Raw genomic sequence first — 19,379 nt, 5'->3', positions numbered from 1 at the left:
AGGTATATTGTTCGTATGATATCATTTTATTGAATAATTGTTCTTGATGTGCACGGAACATTGCAGTTGCATACTTTTCAATTTAAAAAAATTAATATAAATTTTGAGTAATGCCTGTCGTAAAAATCGTAATAGCAAAATTTTACTATAATAAAAATAATATTTTTCCAAGAAATTCATAGAAGATATATACAAATGATAATGTTACCTATCGTTTTGGTATAGAAAAGAGTGCAGAGGAATTATTCCAGGAAACAGAGATAGGACATTTTGTTTTGCAACATTTAACCATAGAAAATCTGAAGGAGGCCACAAGATTGTACATGTCGGATTTTGTGAAAATGTCACACAAGGCATCCTGTTCTAGGGAGGAAATGGTACAAATGGACTATACTGTCTCTAATGAAGAATTATATCACAATGAATATTTGTTGTTTTAAGCTTTGTCTTACTTGTTTGTTTATTTCTTCTATTTCATAGATAGTTTGTGAGTTTCTCCATGTCTGTTTTGAGGAGTATATGGCTGGCAAAGAAGACAATTTTACTAGCAGAGTATTTTGCATACACAAAACATTTAGAAATATCAAACCAAAACTAGAGATCTTCTCAGAAGTTATGTGTTTTGTGCCTCAAGGAGATGGATCTTTTTACCAAAAACTGGAGAGCGACATCAAGGTTAAAATATGTTTACATTTTGTCCTGCCATTGGAAATGTAATCCCCTTTTCTTTAAGTGTTCAACTTGACCATTGCTAAATATTTTGAATAACTTGTAGAGAGGATTGGATATTAGTTGATGGCATTAAATGGTTATAATCTTAAGACATTTAAGATCACATTCGCTTCCGTAAAACTAACAGGTACATGTTATTGTCCTGACATGTTTTCTTTTAATTATACAAATACTTTATATTTTTGAAGTAATAAATATAGTTTTCCTATTCTATTTCACCTATTAAATTTTCAAATCAGTCTAATACATTTTTGGATCGTTTATCAATGAGCAGTGATTTTTTCATATTAAATGTTAGTGACCTTTGAATTGCTATCATACATTTTAATATATATATATATATATATATATATATATATATATATATATATATATATATATATATATATATATATATATATATATATATATATATATATATACGATTATCGAATGAGAAGTACATTCACAGAGGTTTATATATATATATATATATATATATATATATATATATATATATATATATATATAAACCTCTGTGAATGTACTTCTCATTCGATAATCGTTTTAAAAAACACTAGTGAATTAATTAAACGTATACCGGTATTCTCTTTCAAATCGTTGTATGATATGATGGATATGTAATTAGTTTTAAAGATGACTACTTGAATTAGTTATGGTTAATGTACTTATATAATTCCTTGTGTAAACAGGAACTGGACATCACAGCCGTGAAATATTTACTGGAAGTCATGGAACCTAATGAAACATCTATAGACACACCAGATGGACAGCACCAGTGGATTGAAAATGTGCAAAAATACAGACCAGTAATAGAGCGTCTCTTACACGCGGATTACGATAAAACATCGGCCAGAGGAAGATTAATGCTTGCTATCAGGTGAGAATAATTTCCATTTTTCTCTGTGTTTATTGACTTTATTTATAACACTTTTTTCCCATTAAAGATGAAGAGAGAAATGAACACTTGCATGTATTATTGAAATAAAAACAAATTAGGCAAACATTATGACCTACAGAACTAAATATGAGTCAGCCATTTGCATAATAAATAGATATTGTAAGATTAAGAATATGGTATAAATCTATTAGTAAGAGGAACATTGCGTTTTTTCAGATCAAGGTGGACCAAAATTGTGGTTTTGAAGTTATTTATACAAAACCTTTGCATTAACACAACTAGGGAAAAGCTGATGGCTCAGACATGCAAAATATTGTGGAAGGTAATTTTCATGATTGAGAACTGATGGTTGATATTCACGTATTTTTAAGATTCTTAGATTCGAAAAGAAATTCAACCAAAACATTTTTTGCAGATAATGGGAGACAGCAGCAACTTCAAGGAAAAACCTTCTTTGGAGAAATTGGAGAAATTTTTAAAAGCATCAAATCTTAAAGCCATGACAGAGTTTTTAGGGTAAATTAGATCCTGTTTCTTTCGAATTCGTTGATTAGGAAAAAAACACGGATGTTTCCAATACATGATAGCTTTTCTGATGAAAGGAGTAGATACATATCTGCCATTTATGTAACTTGACATACACAATTTAATAGATTCAGAAAAGATAATACTGATTTGACATATTGATAAATTATACAAGCAAAGTTGCTTAATTACAGTGTTTGTTTTAATTAAAATACATTATTTTGTCAATATTATTCTGAATGCATGAATATATTGTAGAAAATTTGGCAAATGTGTTAGCTGTGACAAACTCTTCGATTCTTCCCCTCCTGTCTTATTGCCATGTGGACATAGAATCTGCAGAGAAGAGTGTTTCAGTATCATAGTTCAAACGACAGATGCTGAGAAGTTGTGTCCAGTTAACAGATGCTCACAAAGCATTCCAGAAAACTTTGATGAAAATGAAACACCAGAAAAACAAAAGTATGAAATTTTACATTTAAATCAAAATGATGACAAAGTAATGTAATTAAGAAATAAAGTACACTGTACGAGTTTTCGTGAATGTTGCAGTATAACCTCCGAGGTCGAGAAAGGTTGTTTTGAAATATAACAGCCGAGGCGTTAGCCGAGGCTTTTATATTTCAAACAACATTTCGAGACCGAGTAGGGTATCCTGCAACATTTACGATAAAAAGAACAATAATTCATTTCTACGAACAGTCCTACTAGCAGCCCAGTATTTCTACCGATCGTTTCTCCTATAGAGACGGCTGTTCTGTGCAACGGTTTCGTTAGTAATGTTTACATGTGTATCAATCAAAGAATCACATGCCGACGACAGAATGCATTTTTCTTTGGACTTTTAATACTCTTCACCTATTTATAAAATATCTTTGAATCATATTACTAATATTTTAAGGGCAATTTAATACGATTATTACTACTACACGTGATATATTTTATGTAAAACACACTGTGAAAATGTGCAAGGGAAGTCCCAGGTACAGCTGCATTGATCTCTTAAAAATAAAAAAATAAACATTTGAGGCAATACACATCGTTTTGACTGGAACTAACACGTGAAATTGACATAGTTTTAAAAAATTTTACGGTTTGAAGTTGTACTTTCATTATCAATGCGAGACATATAAGGTATTTCTAATCTGATATTTACTGATGACGTCCGTGGTATTTTGGAGAATAATGTCCGCGGCATCTCTTTGATCTCGACAATAACTCTAGTCGAACAATGAATAAGTGTAATTTACTCTTTAAAACTCTGATGAAATTTAATAATAACACTGTAATGTTGGTTTATTGCAGAGAACAAATGAGATTTTTCAATGATTATCAAGAGAGATGTAATAAATTTTACATGCAAGTTGTATCACAATTGTGCTTTGAAAACTCAACTCCACCATCAGACGAAGTAATGCGGCATCTTCTTAAGCTTGTTATACACAAGAAAACAATACCACAACTCAATATGACGATTATACGAACAAGGCAGATGACTATATTTGAAACAGTGGTCGATACCACTCCAGTGTTCAGATCATTTTTGTTACAACTGCTGATCAGGACAAGGTAAAGCTTGCCCTATGTAATATTTAAAGTTTTACTTTTTTAACTTTTTATCACGTGTACATAAGCTTTTCTAAAACTGTTTATCGGTTGTAACACAGTTTGTAACACAGGTAAGAGAACTTGTTTTGATAGTTCTAGATAAAATAATTGCTGAAGAAAAAATATATCACGAATTGAAACCTCTCTTTGAGATCGATTCTTTAACGAGGCCTTTGAATACTATTGACCCTGTACATTTAACTAAGATTTCCATTTCATTTTCATGCTTTTATTGGCACTCTAAGACAACGAATTGCTACTAAATATTTGTTTACTGGATATCAAAAGCATGCATTGATGTTATCATTTTAGCGAGAAAGCTGTTTTTCAACATCTTGAGGAATTCTTGAGAGAAACTGATACCGTGTTACAAGTTCAGAACAAAAATCATGAAATAGAGTTGTGCCTTTTGTTAATGCAGTGCTTTGAGGTAAATGCATGTTCATACAGATATTTCTTGATATTTTAAATTAAGTATCATAATCAAGGGTTTTTTAGGCATCGATAAATCCCATTGAATTTGATTTGCAGGATTCTCTCGTGGAACAGGCAGCTAATTTGAATCAAGATCGTGAAAAAGAAGCTACGTTTGTGAGGGATTTACTTTCCACTGTAATAGAAAACTTGGAAAACTGCACTGCTGTCATTGAAAAACTTCGAAATGTTGCAACTGCGAGATATTGCTTACAGACCACTGCGAAGTATCTGAAAGAGTGCTACTCAGTAAAACCTGAATCAAATGGCTCTGTTTATGAAGAAATTTTTCAATTGACAACTGTGCTCTGTGATCTCTCTATAAATCACATAAGGTCAATGCCGTTTTAAAATGTTTCGCTGTAATTGTCTAATTGTTTAGTATATATGGATTTTTTTAAAAACTGTTTTATTACTGTTGCAGAATCTATCTTCTAACCCATATTTGTCGATCATATGGATTAGATTTGTATCAGCTACTCTTGAAATCGAACGTTCAATGGTTGTTTCCTACAGAAGGAAGAGTAAATGAAGTAAGTAGTTATCAATTTCATCATGAAAATATAAATATAACAATAAGCATATTATGAAATAAAGCATTTTTTCTGTCTGCGTACGAATTTTGTCTTTTTTCAGATTAATTAGATTTTGGGTGTTAAATAAATTATCATAGATTTCATAATTATTTTATTTGCAAAGTGTTTTTACTTTCATCATGATTTATAATTGATTTGTTTTGAGATGGTAAATATTTGTTTTAAAAGAGAATGCAAGAATGCCCAGACTACTGTGTTGTCCTTGGAAACACATACACGGAAATACGAGATGATGTTGCAAAATTGTTGTTGGTAAAGAACAACCGACTTAGTTTAAAGGTATGTTTTTAGAAATAGAATATGACCTCTCGATAAATAGGTTATTTTCTATAATTTTCCCAAATTTCATTAAATTCTATTTCATATTTTATTTGAATTGAACTTTCAGATTACAGAGAGGTCAGCATCTGTGCAGATATTTTATCTCCTAGCGCTCATAAAAGAAATAAAAGTCAGGGAACTGTTTTGCGACGTCGAACCACTACCTAAACAGTTTGTTGAGGCTCTCAAAAAGGAGTTTGCAAGAAAAAACTTGCAAACAGTACAAGTATATAAAAACATTACTATATTTTCTTTTTATATTTTTTTTTTTGAAAATGTGAAATAAAATAATCTATTTAGATATTTCCGGAATATATAATCAAAAATGTTTGCTTCATTTGTATCTAGAAATTTGTCAATCTTTATTCAATTTTGCAAATTTTATGATTGCTTCTGTATGCTTTTTTCTATTCTTAAGGTACCTTTGTATGAAAGTTTAATTTTTTGTAGAAATATCTGGAAAATGTTCTTGGAGACTCGTTCGCACATTTATGCAAACAACTGCAGATTCAATATCACCGTGATATCAGGGGACAGGGATTAGTCATTTTACTTCTTCACTTTTTGTTGGTTCTGAAAACTTTGCCTTCAAATGAACTGTTACAACCCTTAGTTCTTCTAGCGACCAATCCTATTTCATTGAAGGTAATGTGAACAAATTTATGATAATATAAAATGACAAATATATTAATATGTTGTTTTTCTTTGTTTCTTTTTTTTTAAATTATATTATTTCGAAAAAAAATGATATAGATCTGTACGTGTAGCAACGCACTTTGAAATAATATTTGAAAAAAAAATCCAAATGCGTTTAATTTCAAACCAAATAAACGGACTGTGGAAACATCTTTTAAAGTACACGTTGGGAGTACATCAACACACCTTTTAGAAAAAGCGACACTAATTTCACTCCCTAAAAAAACTGTAAACAATGTAAATCACAAATTGTGGAATTTGTTTTTGATTTAATGGGCATGTGGTAAAATGCTATATTTCTTAGTAAACACTTTAAGATCGTATCTACCGTTATTGGGATGAAGCCAACAAGGTCTAATTACCAGTATATCGTTCAAACATTCTGCATATGGGGGCCCCTTAAGGTGTTTCGCTACCGATATTTTTTGCTTCCGGAATTTTTTAATTACAACAAGCAAACTCGAACTGCCACCTGTAGGTATGTCGTTTACTTAATATTCATAATATTCTTAAAAATCTTATCGTTAACAATGAAATTTTTGCATATACTTCATTTAATGAAAAAATAGTCTAAATATTTCTAGAACTAGTAAATAAGAAATAATTTACAACACCAGCAAAACCGGCACGGCATATAATGATAAAAAGGCAATAGCAGTACCTGTATTCTATCAATTTTATCAGCCTTTATAACCAAATTATTATCGAACGATTACTTTGATATTTGTAACCAAACGGTTTTGATTATTAGCATACTATTTGTAAATCTTGTGCAGTATTGTTCATATACACTTGATGATCTTTAAAAAAAAAGTTGATTCATCGAAAAAAGGCATTTTAAACAATTTCCTATATTTTTTTCTGAATTTGGTTATCATTGATAAGTAATAAAGTCAGCATATTATTATATACATTTATAATTATAAAAGTAAATTTAAAGTGTGAAACCCAAACTGTGCTTTAATTTGCTCATCATACTGATACCTGCACATAAACGTCTTGTGATTAAACTCCATAATGTCATCGCACTACATTCTTTGAAATTAAAGTTCTTTCCAGAGACATTTTCTCATGTTGTTATGAACTTGTCAATAAATACGTTTTATCTTTAACGTTCTTTTCATTGGCTCAATGGATTTGAAAAAGTTCATATTTATATAGTCGCTTTTGCTGGTGTCAAACTAATTTAGCTATAAACTATATCAATCCACGATTACATATTACATACATTATCCATGAGAACAGCTTTTTTTATTTCAGAATCTGTATTTAGGTATGAACAATTTAAATACATTCATATGAATTTAGGATATACAAGAAATACTATAATGGTTTAAAATGTATACCGCTTCACACTTTAGATAGCTGAAACCCTTCAACCAATTTACACTTTTATTGATTTCATTCCTTTATTAAAGATAAGCATTTTTTGTCAAGTATGCATGTATTACAATCATTTATGTATAACGTCATTAACGTTAGAACATTAAAGTGAATACATTCTTAAGTATAAAGCATAAATTAAATATAAAGTTAATTTGCCTGGCTAGCACTTTTCCAGCACAGAATTCAATCTTGCTAACTATGTTTACTCACCAGTTTTCCTCATGAACTCAGAAGTGGAATATACTATAAACATTTTGGGTATAATATTTATAACACCTTTTACCTAATTTGTGAAATACATTCATTTGTCCATGTGTTTGGGGGATTAGTAATTCTTAAATATGGACTGATTTAAATGCTTCAAATCTAGGAGTTGTTTGCATATTTACTAAGATTATAAAACTCTGCACAAAATGCAATAGAATAAGACTTAAATACATTATATAAGATTAATCCCTGCGCCAAAATACTCGGGCCTTCAGGCCATTGGGATTTTTGTAAGATACAGCCTAGTTTAGATGTAGATGTGTTATCAAACAAGCATTCTACTTTTGTTTTTTTTTCTTTAAATAAACTTCTACTTTTAATTAAGATTTTTTTTTTTAAATCTAAGGACTCATTTTTACCAACGATGCCAGAAGAGGTTTTGTCGGGAGAAATTAAAACTGAACTCCAGAGAATGGAAGAAATTGCTAATAAGAACCATCATACAGTCACGTGGTACCGTAAGTGTCAATCTTTTATTGTGTAGTATTCTTTTCATCAACAAAGTTTGTATGTGTTTAATGTTTTTTCAGGATGTCCAAATGGTCACCCTTATGCTGTTGGGGATGTAAGTATTGCTTTTCAAAGGAATTTGCTTTTGATCAAAATTTTATTTTTCTAAAACCAGTTTATGAACTGATTTAGGATTTATTAAGTATGATAATATTTTGAAGAAAAGGCGGGATCGCTTGAAAAAGTTCGATCATACGTAAAAAGTATAACTGTACAAGTTAATGCAACATATTAACTGCTTTTCAATTGTTTATTACATTTTGTTTTGTTAATGTAAACTACATTTATGACTATTCATTAAGTGTGGAAATCCAACTCAAGTCGGACGATGTTACCACTGTAAAGCACAAATTGGAGGCGAATCAAGAATAAGGGACGACAATGCAAAAGACACAGGGTAACGAAAAAATTTTGATAACTGAAGAAGCTGTACTTTTAATATTTGCTTAAGATTTTTTTAAAATTAAAAATACATGTACTAAAAATGAAATAATTGACTGCGTTGACGTGAATGCAAAAAAAAGAAAACACTCTTTGAAAACTTGAAATTATTTACAGTTTTCATAACGGGTAAAAACTGTATCAACAATTTGTAAATGTTTGAAACATTTTTCTAGAAATTAGTTTCTATCATAACTTGAAAATTTTAAGGATTAGTTCAGCATTTTTAGAAGAAAAAATAATGTGCAAGAAGGCTGTCTGTTATTGAGTAGACAAGCGACATTATTCATTTTATGAAGTCACAAGAAAAAAGAGACGTGCGCTAGGAAAAGAACAATTTTTGAAAATACTTGTGTAAAATGGTAAATATTTTACTAGATTGGTTGAGTTGGCGCAATGTCAAAACTGTTCTATTTATCAGTGTGAACAATTAATTTATTTGGGTGTATTTATAATGTACAATTTGCCGACATGAATTTCTTTTGATTCAGTGTTTGATTGTTAAAGAGAGTAATTAGATAAACAGTTAACAGTGTTCTGAGAAATATTCACGTTTTTGTATGTGGATTAAAAGCAACAGAATGAAAATTTAACTTTCTATTTTTTTATTCATTGCATTTGTACAGTTATTAAATTACAATAAAACAAAATTAAATTTTCTAATCCTATTTTTTACTTAATAATAAATCTGCTATACATCATATGAAAAAGGCTATCATTATACGTTTGCCTTACAAGTCTAAAACTTACGTTTTTGCAAGCTCTAATGTCTCTAGTGTCCAATGATTAATCAATTAACACTTTCCATTCAAAGAAACCCATGCAGGCATCAGTTATATATCACGGGAAATTAAAAGGAAAATTACAGTCATTAGAAGGGAACCATGCAACCTATAAATTAAGACAACAACGGTTAAAATTAACTACTAGTGACGAAACGTCAAAACATTAAATTGGTATTTTTCTGCACGTGCTTGATATGATTGGCATTTTTGTAATTAGTATTAGTCTTTGGTTAAGTTTAAAAACGAAAACACTTGCCATGGCCGAAATGATCAATGAGATAACACCAAAAGCCGTTTCAATATTATCTGCATTGCAGAGGTCAAAGTCAATGCATCATTTTTAACTATTTGAAAGTTAGGTGGAAATCAGTTACCCTGACGTCAAAACAGATAGATGTGCTTATTTCATGTAGGTTACAAATACATTATACTGGTTAAACACTTCGAAGTTTTGTTGGGTGTATGATAATCCTGTAAATACCTTTTTGGTACGAAAATGAAAATAAATAAAATAGATCTTTGCTAAAGAACTTGTGATTTGGTATTCAATGACATGGGAGTTACACAAACAAATAAGATGACTTGGAAAAAAAGATAGTAATAAAAAACCGAAATGAAATTAAAGTAACCGTATCAATTTGAAAATCCCATCATTTAAGGAAACAACAGTTGGAGATCAAATAGGCAATGTCATGTATTGCGTATTGTCTGTGTATCTAATAGATTAAGATATTCTAGAAGTTTATACGGTATGGTATAATGGGATACACCAGTTAATGTTATTTCACAAGTATATTTTAAAAATTAAGCATGAATAATAGTGTTAATGTAGTGAAGGTTTTAACAATAAAGTAACGTAAGCTATTTTTGGCGTAATATATTACGTTTGACAAAAAATGTATAAATTCAATGTATTTCTTTTAAAAGAGTAAAGGAACAAAACATAGTTTTATGATGCAAGGATAATGGATACATTCTAGAATATATACTCATTCTACTGAATCTTGGAGCAACACCCAGATTAATCAACCCTTTACTATAGAAAGTGTTAAATTAAGTAAAATAAGTATAGTCAACTTGATACTGCAATAATGATTATAACATGGTTGTATGTAACTTTACAGAGCTGATTTTAGCCAACCAGGGCACATCTTGGGATCAGCAGAAGGACGAAGCACACAAGCAATATCCGAGAGAACATTATCGCCTTCTTCTAACATTCTTCTTCGTCTACTCACGCATATGGCAATGCTTATTGGGGCAAATGAACATTCAGATGTAATTATTGAAATGAAGAAGTCAATCAATTTGTCGAGTGCTCGTTCTGCACATTTTCTGTAAACGTTTTTTCCTTTAACTTAGGATGTGTATCAACTTATTCAACCCGCTATTCCAACGTTTACGGTATCTGATTTCTTGTGGGCACATTTAGGCAAAGATATAGACACTCTGCAAGTTTCTTTAGATAGGAGTCTGGATGATATATTCATGTTCCTGCATTCAATGATACACTCGTTTATGGAAGGGGATACGAGCTATGCTGGTAATGTGTTAACTATTGTATTCGACAAATATTCAATGTTTTTTTTTAATTATTTCCTGATGATTAAATCTTATAAAAATATATCATAATTTCATTCCCTAATACATAAGGTACGTATACTGCTGTATATAATTTTTTTGTATAAATCTGTGCACAGAGAATAATCATTCTAGTTTATTTAACTGAACAATCTTAAATTAACACAGACTCAAGAAAAAATATAATCATAACCAACTCTTTATAATTAATGTTTTTGTTTTTTTGTATAGAAGAATCAGTATTGAATCGTATTGAGACGACAGAATAATGGTGAAAATTGTGAAGAAGTAAATCTTTTTCGATAGATTAATTAGATATGAAGATAATTTTGTTTTACTATATTGTGTTTGTGAGTGATTTTAGGTTATTCAATTCTTATTTGTAGCATATGACTCCTCAGGTTTAGAGGTTTTTCTAAAGGCAATAGATGTATAAATTGCAAGTAATATTAATGAACTTTTTTTGTTTAACAGGAATCACGCGAAGGGTAACTGTACTGAATCAATATGATTGGTTTTCAAAAGAGGGAAGATCAGCATGGGAAACTGCCATTGATAGGAAATTTCTCTCTCGTTTACTGCAGGTATGTTAAAAACCAGATAAAGATGTAGGAAAACACCAAGCAATCAATCATTAAAAATTCAAAGCATTTGTTAATATCAAGTTTATATAAGACTAATAAATATTTCGCTTACTTTTGTTGTGATTTTTAGGAACGTCAAGAACTTTTTGAGAAGTGTGACGAAATTTTGTCCAATGACCGGAGCATGGGTATTTTATTCAAATTTGGTTAAATTGAAAAATTAAAATATGTCTGCTATCTATACAATTATATTAAAATAATAGACTCGAATTTTTGGGCTTTAATACCGAGAAATTGGAGGAGTACTGTCTTTTGTTTTATAGATTTAAAACATCATTGGTACTTGAAGATAACCAAATTGTTTTTACTTTTTCTAAAGCTTCGCTAATTAATAATCATTCCGTTTAAAAACCCGGAAATCATCTGGATTTTTTGGATTTTACAATCGTGCGCATGCGCATTACATTCACGCTAAATCACGGGAGGCTGTTTATTTTATGTTTCCACAATATCAAATTCGTTTAAATTTTCATTAAAAAGCTGCTATATATGCTGTTTATCAAAGAAAATACGGGATATAACTCTAACTCAGTGCATTTAATATGAAAAACCTAGAGAGTTCCGAATGTCAAAATGGTGTGTGAATTTAAAGCGAGTAAAAAACGTTGGTGTTAAAGTATTAAATTCTTGATTAATAGGATACAATTTATATATAGATGAAAGGTATTTACAGCCTCAAAATGGTTTGTTATGAGTAACTTTACTTTTATTTCTGGACAATGCAATTTTCTAAAAAAAAATATCGTTTCGCAGCGATACTACATTACGGGTATATGGGAGGCATTTTTACTGTGGTAAAGGCTTGTCCCGACACACTGTTAGATTATTCTAGCTAAGCAGAGTGTAGTGACATTAATAGCATTATTGTAGGCTTATAGCTTTGTATGTAAATGTCAACAATATGGTCGATGTATCTATTTCGTAAATTTCCGATATCATATGCAATGTCAACCCGTGCACGCACGGGTCTAAATCTAGTTAAATATGAAGAAGTATCTTCGAAACATAGGATTTTATGTTTAAGTAGGATGATGACATTACTTGTAATTTTGAAAACGGCTAACATTTTTTTAAATACAGCACTTTTCTCTTTTTTCTTTACACTTGATTTTTATTTCATAATATTGTGACTCAAAAAATAGTTAACTTTAACTTTGTTTATTTTTCTCGTAATCATCCTCTTTAAGGATCTGATCCCATATTGCGAGCAGTGTTCAAGAGAGTCGTGGACTCTGGCAGTGGTTTTTCCACCTCTAACCTAGAGTCATCACCCCATGTTTGGCAACACAGAACAAAAGTCACATTCGAGCACTTTGTACAGGAGTTCTATGTAATGAAAAACAAGAAGTTCCGGAATCCATACTTCGTCTTAGAGAAATTCTTACAGCAGGTATTCATATTTTTGCATTTATTTTCTTCTGTTCTTTATGTATGATTCGAGTACTCGAGTCTGTAAGCATGAAATCTATTTTTTTTCAATTACAAAATATTTTAACATATTAATTTTATAACATTCGATTATTGTTTTACAGGAATGTCACCTTCGTCATTTAAGGCATATTCCAAATATTCTTCAAATGCTAAGAATTCTAATAACAAAGTATGGAAAACAAATAACGCGAGACGAAGCAGAAACAATGACACTACAGGATTGTGTAAACCAGTTTAGAAACGGTAATAATCTCATGTATTACAAACAATATATTTTATATAATTCACAGACATTTTTCATTGTGCCACGCTAGATTAAATGTATTAAGATATATACAGTAAAACTTGCTGAATCCGGATGTTGTGCATTCCGGCATGTTGTCCAATCCGGCGAAATATTCAGTCCCTTGACATTTTCTTAACATTTTCTGTTTGAAAAATGTTCTGTCTATTCTGTAAACAGGCCGCAATGAAAAGAACCACTTATAATTACTTAAAGAAATCTCCCGTAATCCGGCCACTTTTCGATCGGCCTTATGCGAGATAATTACTGTTTAATTATCGATCAATTTTCCTTTGTTGCTTTTGATTTAAACAACTGTAAATAAAGTCCAAACTCGCAACTAATTTCAGTTGATACATGTACCTTTAGGTCTTGTTATAAATAAATACGCATTTTTTCTGCCAGAATTACATCTTAAGTGGGGGCTGTGTATTTAACTTCACCTCATTTTTTTTCAGGCCATTATTCTGGATACCGTGGGAGTAAGACTGCCGATATTGTTTGTAATGCGCGTTGTGTTACACTTACAGAGTCAGATTTTGTCAAAATGCTATATTCTTTAATAAGTTTCCGTTTATTTCCGTTTTATATTTAAATTCCCGTATATTTATCCATTGTTCCTTGCATCAAAACAGTTCTCGCCATTACGTAATCAGGCACCTGCACTACTAAGTCAAAAAAGTACTAACATTCCCATTTTTTACTGATAAACTTAGACATTTACTGACAATGTACTGACATTACTGATGAATAACTGGGAATGTCAGTACTTTTATGACTGAGTAGTGCTGTTGACTTGTCGCGTGGTCAATGTTTGTTTAACAATTTCTGGTGATTCATGCACTTGTCTCGTGTCGGACTTCTCAGGTTAATCGGGTGTTTGAAAATTTATCAATTACGATGATTTGATTGAAAAGTATTTCCATTGTACGTATTCCGTTATGCAATTATTGTTTTCCATATAGAAAATGAAAATCTGCACCGTAATCACGATCAAGGAGGTCTAACATATTTCAGAAGAATTACACATTTTGCAAGAAAAGACGATCAAGAGCTAACGTTACTGCATTAAATACTAAAATTAAGTTACAACAATGTTCTCCAAACCGGATGTTGCATAATCCGGCCAAATTTTTCAGAACCGCCCTCCACCGGATTAGACAAGTTCTACTGTACTTATAGAAGAACATAATATTTATAAGTTTTATTATTATTAATTAAAAATTAAAGTTTCTTTACTAAAATTGAGAAAATTTATTATAGTTTAAACTAAGAGAAATTCACACATGATTATTGTTATTTCAGATCCAGCACAAAAAATCGTTGCTGCAGGTTTTACCTCATTCTGCGAACTTTGGAATGCCCTCAGATACATGTTGATATCAATTTTTGACGCAAACGATGAAATGAAAAGATTCCTTGGAAGAGATATCAGTATAGAATCTACAAATATTCGAGCTGTACTGCCGGACATCCGGGGAGTTGGAGCTTGTTCCCGGATACTTTTGGAATTTTTGATTGGGAAACAGAATGAATTTGTCACAGCCTGCGGTCAAAGCATTGATCCAAGGTTGGTGTTTAAAATATTTTTATCACAATCGTATTCTTTATATGTACTTTAAACACGTATCAACAAAATATCAAATATAATTTGAAAGGTAAAAGTTTGCTGGATTGTTGTATTTTCTCCCAGATTTTCCATTGAGAAAACAGTTACAATGAAAAACGTAACAGCCATGCAATTAATAAGTTTCAACAGAGAAGCCGATATTTTCCCAGTTATTATCGCCAACTGTAATTACACGTATATGCAAGAAGAGAATACAAAGTTAGAGTATGATTTTGAAAACATACAAGCTGTTCTTCAAGATCGATTTTTGTTTGGAAAACCTCTTATCGACACCAGCAAAGAAGTAAGTTGACTGTTTATATGCATATATCGATATCTTTCTAATATTACGAACTTGATGATGAACTGAAATTAAGTTTACTAGTAAAACAATTTTGTTAATGTTATTAATATAGCTTAATGAAATGAGAAATGAAGGAGACCATGTTTGATATTTAAGAGTTTGCATGACCAGGTTTTCGTTTCACGATAAAAATTTTTAAGGTTGCTTAGAAATCAATGAGAATAATTTGTCGTATAATGAGTTGCTTTCTGGTATGATTAATAAATTCCATAATTTGGTTTTAATTCATCATACAATGTCATGCTTTTTCTGTGCTTTGTCTGTTAATTTTTATAACAGAAAGGAATGCCATATCAAACACTAAAGAATATACAACTGTAAATCTCCTTAAGTGTAAAATCTAGTTATATATACTTACAATGTCATTAAATTAAAAATGTAAAGCACCGAAAATAAAAAAAAAAATGATTAGAACAACCTTTACATATCTCCCCTCTTTCGGAATACCAAATGAATTATATTAGAAAAATATTACAAGTACTATAGCTACAGAAGTGGACTATCAAAAAACCAATTAGATATCTTTGTATAAATTGCAAGTATGAATTCTTGACCATGCTGTCTGTCACTTTGAAGAAAAGGTGCAAATTGCACTAGTATAAAGTTTCCCCATAAAATGCAATTTAAAAACTCTTTCCAGTAGTTGATATCATGCTGTCATTTACTATTTTCTGGTACAGTTTCCACTGATGTCATACAAAGCGGACACGTCTGTCTCCATGAAATTTAACACTCTTGTAACCAAAATCCTACAGGTTTGAGATGATACAATTTGAATGTTCTATCGACATCTATCTATCTATTTATCTATCTATCTATCTATCTACATATCTATCTATCTATCTATCTATCTATCTATCTATCTATCTATCTATCTATCTATCTATCTATCTATCTATCTATCTATCTATCTATGAAATTGTAATTCTTAAGTGTATATTGAAAGAGAGAAAAAATATCAAAACATTTTTTATAATTATTTTAGGAAGCGTTGAATAAGGCCGTTCAGAGTCAGATAGCTGAAGAGTTTGCAGATCTACCAGAGTTGTATGTGACAATTGGAAACATTGATGTAGTGGTGAACTTTTTACTATCCGTCCATGCCTCTGGAGAGGTTCTGTTAAACTCTTTTATGGTGGAAACATTACAGATGAAAACACTCCCAAGCTCCAAGGTTGTTACTTGTAAATAACTCATTAGAATCCTTTTTTCCCATATCTATATTCGAAATTAATAATAAAATATTTGGTTTTTACAGGCATCCCAATGCTGCAAACTGTTCCACGTGCAGTCACTATGGTTCTTGTTGTTTCATGAAAAAACAAAGCGACTTCATTACAGTGAAAAGGTTAAAATACGTTTAAAATTACAATGCATTTATGCATTGTCAACATCTTAATGTGATATGTTTTACTTAAAATTGATATTTGTTTTGTATGAACAATGAACATGGTTTTACCTTGAATCAATAATGTATAATTATAGAGGTGTTTTGGGAAAGTATTTGTAATACAGATATCTAAAATTGCAACTTTATTGTTTAAAACTAGGAAGCATTTGACAGCATGAACAGTTCCATACAGGAGTCCCTGCCGGAAAACAGTGTCCTTGAACTTGACAGTTATCTCAACGAACTTTCTATGGAGAAATTAGAGATACTTTTAGAACAACTGATGGAGTGTATCATATTCAGCCTGAATTGTGGCGAAGGAGACATCGTTTCCTTCCAATACAGGTACATACATGTAAATATAAAAGTGTGTGCATAAGTGAGAAAACATGTCCTGTAATTAAACTACAAGCCCAAATTCATTGCTCAACTCTTCATGTTTTTATGGATGTCTCTTTTCTTGCTACATGCATATCTAATATCTGACTGTTCTGATCACACGTTGTATTGTATGACGTTTAAAATGATCTCAAAGGATAATTTTGATTTGCTAAAGGATTACTAAACCTCTGTTCAGAATAATTTGCATCGAATTGTTTGTAGAATTCTAAATATATTAATACGTTGTCTTTGTCTCAGTGTTTCAGAATAAGTTGTATTGAAGATCTAGAAATAAATTCATCCACACAGTTTGTTCAATTGTGTGTGTGACCAATATGTTCACTTGACTTACACAGTTTCATTGCACCAGTAATAATTCTTACCTTTGAATGCTTGTCTTTTTAAGTTTGAGCGAATCACTTATGGTCCATTTGGAAAATCCAGTATACCGTGAGGTTGATTTGAAAACGTTTGGACGAGAAGACGTCGAGAAAATACCAGACAGCATCTTGACACTTCACGCAGTGGAAGTTTGGAAAAAAATCCACAGAACTGTCCGTAGTCGCAAATAAACAAATCATAGATGTGAAGATAGTTTATGAAGTGTAATTTTATTCATCAATGCAAACTTTATGAAAACAAAATAACAAAAAAAAAAAATTAAACATTTTGTGTCTTAAACTATGATAACGTATTTAACATTTTAAGTGGTAATCACAGTGAGACAATATACCTTTATTTTATGCTACTGTTTGTCATTTTGTTTGATTTTCTTGGGCATACTTGATGTAATAATTAATACAACTTGTCAGATAAATATTTAAATGTTTAACGAGATGTAATTTAGTTACTTTTAAAGGCCTTTGTTAAGTATTGTTACCAGATAAAGGTGTAATATTCAAAAGAAGAAAAAGTTTGAAAATACTTTCAAAAAAATATTTAACTATGATTTTGTTGTAGTATTGCAAACCTGGTGTACGAATGTTTGTACCATCGCTAAGTCAAGCAATTTAGTCATGGCTATTTTTATATCTCTGCTACATGTACTTGTGGTTTTCATTACATGATTCTACAGAGCTGAATTCTTCAAGCGTTTTTATTAATATGCAATGATGTTTATATGAATTTTTTTAGTTTTAAAAGTTTGTAATTTTGATGAAACATGTTTTGCTTATCTATTCGATAAATCAAACGATATGAATTGACATATGAATAGTAAACTCGAACATATTTGCATTCAATTTAGCGAAATGATTACAGAAACATAAGGACGTGTATTACACACTTTTAAAATATACTTTGGTCATTATTTTGATGATACGTAATTTGCACTGCTTCTTTTGTTTCACATTATAATAAGCTTTTATTTTTATGCAGTTCTGTATTAAGCAAAAATGAAAAGTGGAGAACGTTATTGAATTAAATTATGTGTATGACTGTAAGAAACGCTGAGTAACTGCACATGATTTTCTATTTGTAATCTATTAATAAAGCTACACTCTATGCACTTTTAAATCAAATGTGTTTTACATAGTTGATGTTTTATACAAAGCTTGGGTAGTTTCCTCTTGGCTTTTATTTGAGAAGCATGTTTACTCACTCGTTGACATGTACATTGATGTCAACTATTCAAATACATGAATATGGATCTTAAGCAACCTAGCAATCCTGACTTTCATAGACCTTAGTGGCAAAAAATGGATACTTGTAATACATATCTTTGATATATGCTGAACTATCGATAACTAAGTTTTCATTATTGCATGATTGAATGCCTTTTTAAAAATTGTTGTTATGAACAATACAAACAAAAACTGATCAATCAGGAAATATTACAATAATATGCATTTACAAAATCAAATTAATCCATCAGATGATAAGGTATACTTTAGTTATGACACAACTAAAACAAATTCAATGTTCAAATGTTTATAACAAAAACGGGGATAATATAGATGAAGAAAAGACAATTTTCACCGGGTCTGTATTTGACTTGTTGGAGGCCAGGTGTCGGAAAGCTGCATTTGATAACCCTTAGTTTGTGGTCTCATTAACTGGAAAATATTATATTAATTTTACTGGCATCAGCCGTTCTATTAATGAGGACGATACATGTAGCATGTTAAACGACATCTGTTGAGGAAAATTCTTGAAAAATAAAATGCTTTCAAAATTCTGCAAAACGTCACATAACGGATTCACATTGCTGATGAAAACATGTATGCAAGAGTATGGAGAGCGGTGTTATGATTTAATTATTGTGGGCTTAAATCAAACAATAGTCGAGTACAAGTTGATATTTTATTAAATCTCGTGTGTTTTAACCCCCCCCCCCCCCCCCCACACACTAATTTTACACACGATGTATCTTTCAAAAATCTTAAAAACCAAAAATGAAATAAAAAAAAAAATTGTTAGTACTAATTAACTAATTGTTTTGGATTTCAAAATTAA

General features: G+C 30.6%; 1 protein-coding gene across 2 annotated transcripts in view; it reads left to right on the top strand.

Moving 5' to 3' along the window:
• LOC105325920 (E3 ubiquitin-protein ligase rnf213-alpha) overlaps positions 1 to 19,108 on the top strand; it is a 69,151-nt gene extending 50,043 nt beyond the window's left edge. Inside the window, exons 62-90 of one of the 2 annotated variants that reach the window (XM_034476075.2) lie at positions 226 to 377; positions 481 to 675; positions 1,425 to 1,612; positions 1,850 to 1,955; positions 2,049 to 2,149; positions 2,417 to 2,620; positions 3,464 to 3,727; positions 4,079 to 4,196; positions 4,298 to 4,575; positions 4,665 to 4,773; positions 5,005 to 5,115; positions 5,225 to 5,383; positions 5,608 to 5,802; positions 7,853 to 7,964; positions 8,037 to 8,071; positions 8,319 to 8,413; positions 10,367 to 10,520; positions 10,605 to 10,785; positions 11,298 to 11,407; positions 11,538 to 11,595; positions 12,655 to 12,857; positions 13,000 to 13,141; positions 14,487 to 14,751; positions 14,875 to 15,094; positions 15,835 to 15,909; positions 16,140 to 16,328; positions 16,413 to 16,502; positions 16,705 to 16,889; positions 17,332 to 19,108. In XM_034476075.2, the coding sequence (XP_034331966.2) occupies positions 226 to 377; positions 481 to 675; positions 1,425 to 1,612; positions 1,850 to 1,955; positions 2,049 to 2,149; positions 2,417 to 2,620; positions 3,464 to 3,727; positions 4,079 to 4,196; positions 4,298 to 4,575; positions 4,665 to 4,773; positions 5,005 to 5,115; positions 5,225 to 5,383; positions 5,608 to 5,802; positions 7,853 to 7,964; positions 8,037 to 8,071; positions 8,319 to 8,413; positions 10,367 to 10,520; positions 10,605 to 10,785; positions 11,298 to 11,407; positions 11,538 to 11,595; positions 12,655 to 12,857; positions 13,000 to 13,141; positions 14,487 to 14,751; positions 14,875 to 15,094; positions 15,835 to 15,909; positions 16,140 to 16,328; positions 16,413 to 16,502; positions 16,705 to 16,889; positions 17,332 to 17,497 (4,460 nt within the window). In that variant the 3' untranslated portion in view covers positions 17,498 to 19,108. Of the gene's footprint in view, positions 1 to 225; positions 378 to 480; positions 676 to 1,424; positions 1,613 to 1,849; positions 1,956 to 2,048; positions 2,150 to 2,416; positions 2,621 to 3,463; positions 3,728 to 4,078; positions 4,197 to 4,297; positions 4,576 to 4,664; positions 4,774 to 5,004; positions 5,116 to 5,224; positions 5,384 to 5,607; positions 5,803 to 7,852; positions 7,965 to 8,036; positions 8,072 to 8,318; positions 8,414 to 10,366; positions 10,521 to 10,604; positions 10,786 to 11,297; positions 11,408 to 11,537; positions 11,596 to 12,654; positions 12,858 to 12,999; positions 13,142 to 13,639; positions 13,792 to 14,486; positions 14,752 to 14,874; positions 15,095 to 15,834; positions 15,910 to 16,139; positions 16,329 to 16,412; positions 16,503 to 16,704; positions 16,890 to 17,331 lie in introns of those variants that run through there. The other variant, XM_066071144.1, reaches the window with a different exon arrangement.
• Positions 19,109 to 19,379: the final 271 nt, after the last annotated feature.

Source organism: Magallana gigas, chromosome 9 (genome assembly GCF_963853765.1).
Source record: "Magallana gigas chromosome 9, xbMagGiga1.1, whole genome shotgun sequence".
Taxonomy (NCBI): domain Eukaryota; kingdom Metazoa; phylum Mollusca; class Bivalvia; order Ostreida; family Ostreidae; genus Magallana; species Magallana gigas.
This window is presented reverse-complemented; position numbering and strand designations above follow the sequence as displayed.